A 4,340-nucleotide genomic window follows, 5' to 3' on the forward strand; every position below is an offset into this window, starting at 1 on the left:
CTATCCTAGGTTGTTATGCCATTTTTTACCTAAGTGAGCTAATTATGTCATAAATGAACTAGCCAAGCTAGCTATAGGCCATTATTGAGCTATCCTAGGTTGTTATGCCATTTTCTAGCTAAGAAAGCATTTGTTAACCAAAACACTTGGGAAAACTTACCATGATCCGGGAGGTGAAGGGCCGGTCAGGGTTTCGCCACCGTGAGACGGAGAAGGATCGATCGATCCTTTGTGGGAGGCATGTTGCACGAAAGATCATTTGCAATGTTTAGTTAGCATGATGCAACTGAAATGTGAATAGTAGTAACTAATGACCATTCAAATGAAACTCACCGTGTCCGCTATAGCAATCTGGTGCATCGGCGAAGGGGTCTGGTCGGTTTTCTCGCACACGGACTGCACATTTTGTTTTCACGAGTCAGTCATATGAGTTAGTAATTAAACAAACATTGCGTGCATGATTTGGCTAGTATGCGGGAGAAACTTACCACGAGGATCTCGTATAGGGCATCTGCTTATTGCTTCTTGATGGCATCTGCCACATCAAGGGGTTATTTCTCGTACTTCATGCAAGCAGCTAATCAAGATTTTTGGCATCGAGGGCCTCCGAAATCTACTACCTATTCCATGGATCTTTTGGAGGCTTGTGGTCATGTTGTTGTTATTTGCTAGTGGCAGCCAGCACATCAGCGGTGTCGTATGTGTCTATCGATAACAGTGAGAAAGGCGGAATGTATCGTGATCTAGGTGAAAAGTTGTGTGGCGTTTGTGTGCTCCTTTGTACTATTTGGTCACACGTGTCCCTTGTGCTTACACATGTATCATTTTCTTTTTATGGACTCCCACGTGTTTCGTGGTGTTATAATCTGGCAATGGAGTCAAAAGTACTCCGCCGTGTATCAATTATGAAGGAAGCTACGAAAAAAAACAATGTGCTTACATTTATGTTCCTCGATTTTTCTAAAAATAACATGGATCTCCAATGGTCAACCTTTTTATCGCACACTTGTAGGTACTTAAAAGAAAGACAACATTAATTTATGAATAAATTAGCAATAATGAAATTGATTAGGAGCACGTCTTATATCTATAACATATTAGTTTGGGAATGGAAACCACAATGAGGAAGCATTTATAGTGTAGTGTGGCTGCCTAGGCAACTTTTCTTCTCAGATCTCTGCTCTACTCCTCACCCACCTCCTGAAAAAGTTTGGCGTGAGACCCACACACAGGAGTTTTCTTTCCCCAAAGGCCAGCCAAGATGCAAGGCGCTGCCGCAGCCGCCGAGAGGAGGAGCAGGGCTTCGCCTGACAAGGCCGACGAGAGCTCCAAGAAGGCACGGCTGGATCTGCCCGACGGCCACATGAAGCAAGAGGCGGCCGGTGGAGGAGATGGAGGCGCCATCGTTGGGGCGGCGTACATCCAGCGAGTGGAACTCGCCGTGAGGATCGACAAGCAAGTGCTCCATTGCCCCCTCTGCACCCTCCCCTTCAAGCCCCCGGTCTTCCAGGTTCCTCTATCTGTTTCCTTCTTTCTTCCTCGATTGGTGCCGGTGATAGATCGATTCTTTCGTGCTAATTTACGGCCCATCTCCGATTTGCATGCCTGTCTGCAGTGCAAAGCGGGGCACCCAGCCTGCAGCGGCTGTGTGGCCCTGCTGCCCTTCAGGCAGTGCAAGGCATGTGTGGACGGCGGTGGCTTCTTCGACCCCTGCCCTACACTGGACACCTTGGTGTCCTCCACCAGGATCGGGTGCCCCAACGTCGGCTGCCAGTGGTACGTGACCTACCACGAGGTCACCGAGCACCAGAAAGTGTGCCCGTACGCGCCATGTCGGTGCACTGAGCCCGGCTGCGGCTACGTCGGCGCGCCGCAGGCGCTCGCCGGTCATCTCCGCACTGTCCACTTGGTGCCGGTGCGTGCCGTGCAATACGGCAAGGTCAGCAAGCTTCAGCTATCGGTGTCGACCATGCGGCTGGTGCTCCTCGGCGACGACAACTGTGTGTTCCTCATGACCGTGGGCGCGCTCGGCGCTGGCGTCACCGCCGTATCTGTGGTGTGCGCCAGGGCGAGAGCGGCGACGCGGCCGCGGTTCACGTGCAAGATGTGGGTCAACCTGGAGACACCCCCGGTAGCAGTGGCGAACTGTGGCAAGGAGGACATGGTGCTCGTGGACATGCACATGAGGAGCAGCTCATCGCCCGGCACCGTGGTCGCTGCGGGCGAGCCCACATTCCTGACAGTGCCGCCAATGTACCTGGTGCCAGCAGCAGGAGACGGGGCATCCATGGAAGTTCCCCTGTACATCCGCATCGATAAGCTCTCCCCTTGGTCCGACGCATTGGTGTGATTAGGTCCACTGCTGCTGATGGGAAACAAACGGTGCATTCAAGGCAGTTCGTGCTTATTTTGGAGTTGCATCTGAAACTATTTGGGTGATGTTAATTAGTAGATGCAGTTCATCTTTAATGTCATTGTTGGGTACTGTATTCAAATTGGAGGATATTATGCTTCGTGTTAATCATGTTGTGAAATGCATCTTCTTCCTTTGTTATGTCATTCCAACTTTCAAGCATTTCATTTCAAGTCAGGAGTAGAGCTGAGTCTCATGTCAAGAAATGTTATCCATACTACCAAAGCGATGCTTAATGCGGGTTTACTGGAGAATAGTGAGGAAGAAAGGAGGCCTTCTGTTAAACAAATCTGCCAAGCAAGATACCTAGACAATGTTGATGCAGCATAGAGAGTATAACCATGCAGCAACTCCTGATGAATCTTCTCTCAAAGTCTTCCTAAGGAATGAATCAAATCCATCTCCTTCCAAAGGGGTAAACTTATCTCTGTACATTGCTTAAATTGCTAATAATAAAGTGTTAAGCCATCTTTGAGGGCTGTAGTCTGACAAATAAAAAGCTAGTAACTTCTACTACACTAGCCATAATTCTTTTCTAGATGAATGAGCTTTCTGAGCAAAAAAAAATTAAAAAAATGTTTTCTAACAAAATAATCTTTTGATATTAAAACAAAAACAAGTCATCGAACACTATAAGTGTAAACCTCTATTTACAAATGGAATGGGGACCGAGAGTGGTAACCCATTGGTGTTGACTGATGGGCATGACATGCATTTGGACAACTCCCGACTTTTAGATCTGACTCACTGACATTTGATTTATTTTTTTGGTTTTATTGATAGTAGAAGACTACGCTAGCTAATGGAGCATGAAAAAACTTTCTTTTTTCATTGCCTCTCTTGATTTTGTGCACGACGCATGTCGGTGTATTTAAAACCGGGGAATCCCGAGCGTAACTACAACAGATGAACCTGCCCAAAAAGCCACGTTGGTAAGGTTTCTAATTTCGGTCATGGAAATTTTTTGGACGTCACCGGAATATGCAAAATTTTGGAAATTCGGAACTTATTTCGGATTTTGAGTTTCAAAAATCAATATTTTTTAATGATTTTTAAGCTAATTTAAATTTAGTTGAATTTGGCTCAAAATTTCAGGGTTGCAAGTATTTCGAACCCCACCAAAATATGCAAAATTTCGCTGAAATTTTGAACTCTCGGTACAATAAGAAACTACACTAAAATCCTCTTCACAATTAGTACTACAACATCCGGAAGGAGCCAATGGCGTGACGGCATGCATATCTTTGTGTAGGTTTACTGCTAAGTAAATCTACCCTCGTTAAACCAGATCTATAAAAAAAGTCAGCAATGACGTTTTGGGACGGTGCTAGGTGTGCCGAACACGGGTCTCCTCAGTACACATGCCTCGCGTGCAGACATCTTTCACAGAGGCCGTGTGAGGTCACATTTCGGCCAGGCATTTAATGTGAGTGCAGGCTATGGTGCATAGCCTACTGCTGTCAAGGGTGACAAGTATTGAGAAGTCCATCTCGATCATCAAGTATGACTTCCCCACACTGCCCACTATCTCAGTCACGGCCACATGCTCCCGCATGGACTTCGTGGAGTTGCTCTTTCATGGGGACATCAGGCAACATATATCTTTTTATACTACAGAGTGCGATACTAAACTTTTCTATTTGTCTCACGCAAGCGTTTGATTGCTAATATATGCATCTGTTTTTCTAATGCCTTTTCAGCAATATTATTGATGGGTATTGGTATGATGCATCAAGCATGCCATGTTCTATGTATTAGTGATTTATCTTTTTCTTGAACCTCGGTAGGATTTATTTTGGCATCAAATCGAATTTTTTTAATCCCCAATTAAGCCTTTCACTTACTATCTTTGTTGTAGGTTATGATACATTATACTCAGTGAGGTGCAATTCCTTTCCTCTGACTTTGGAGTTGTGATGTTATGATA

The 4,340-nt window shown here is 45.7% G+C and overlaps 1 protein-coding gene across 1 annotated transcript; it reads left to right on the top strand.

The window, feature by feature from the left end:
• The first annotated feature begins 1,209 nt into the window (after positions 1 to 1,209).
• Positions 1,210 to 2,538, top strand: LOC119280649 (E3 ubiquitin-protein ligase SINA-like 10). The gene is made up of 2 exons (XM_037561442.1): positions 1,210 to 1,510; positions 1,616 to 2,538. Exons 1-2 carry the CDS (start codon positions 1,262 to 1,264, stop codon positions 2,348 to 2,350), a joined length of 984 nt encoding a protein of 327 aa, XP_037417339.1. The 5' UTR covers positions 1,210 to 1,261; the 3' UTR covers positions 2,351 to 2,538.
• The last annotated feature ends 1,802 nt before the right edge of the window (positions 2,539 to 4,340 follow it).

This window comes from Triticum dicoccoides, chromosome 3B (genome assembly GCF_002162155.2).
Source record: "Triticum dicoccoides isolate Atlit2015 ecotype Zavitan chromosome 3B, WEW_v2.0, whole genome shotgun sequence".
In the NCBI taxonomy this organism is placed as follows: Eukaryota; Viridiplantae; Streptophyta; class Magnoliopsida; order Poales; family Poaceae; genus Triticum; species Triticum dicoccoides.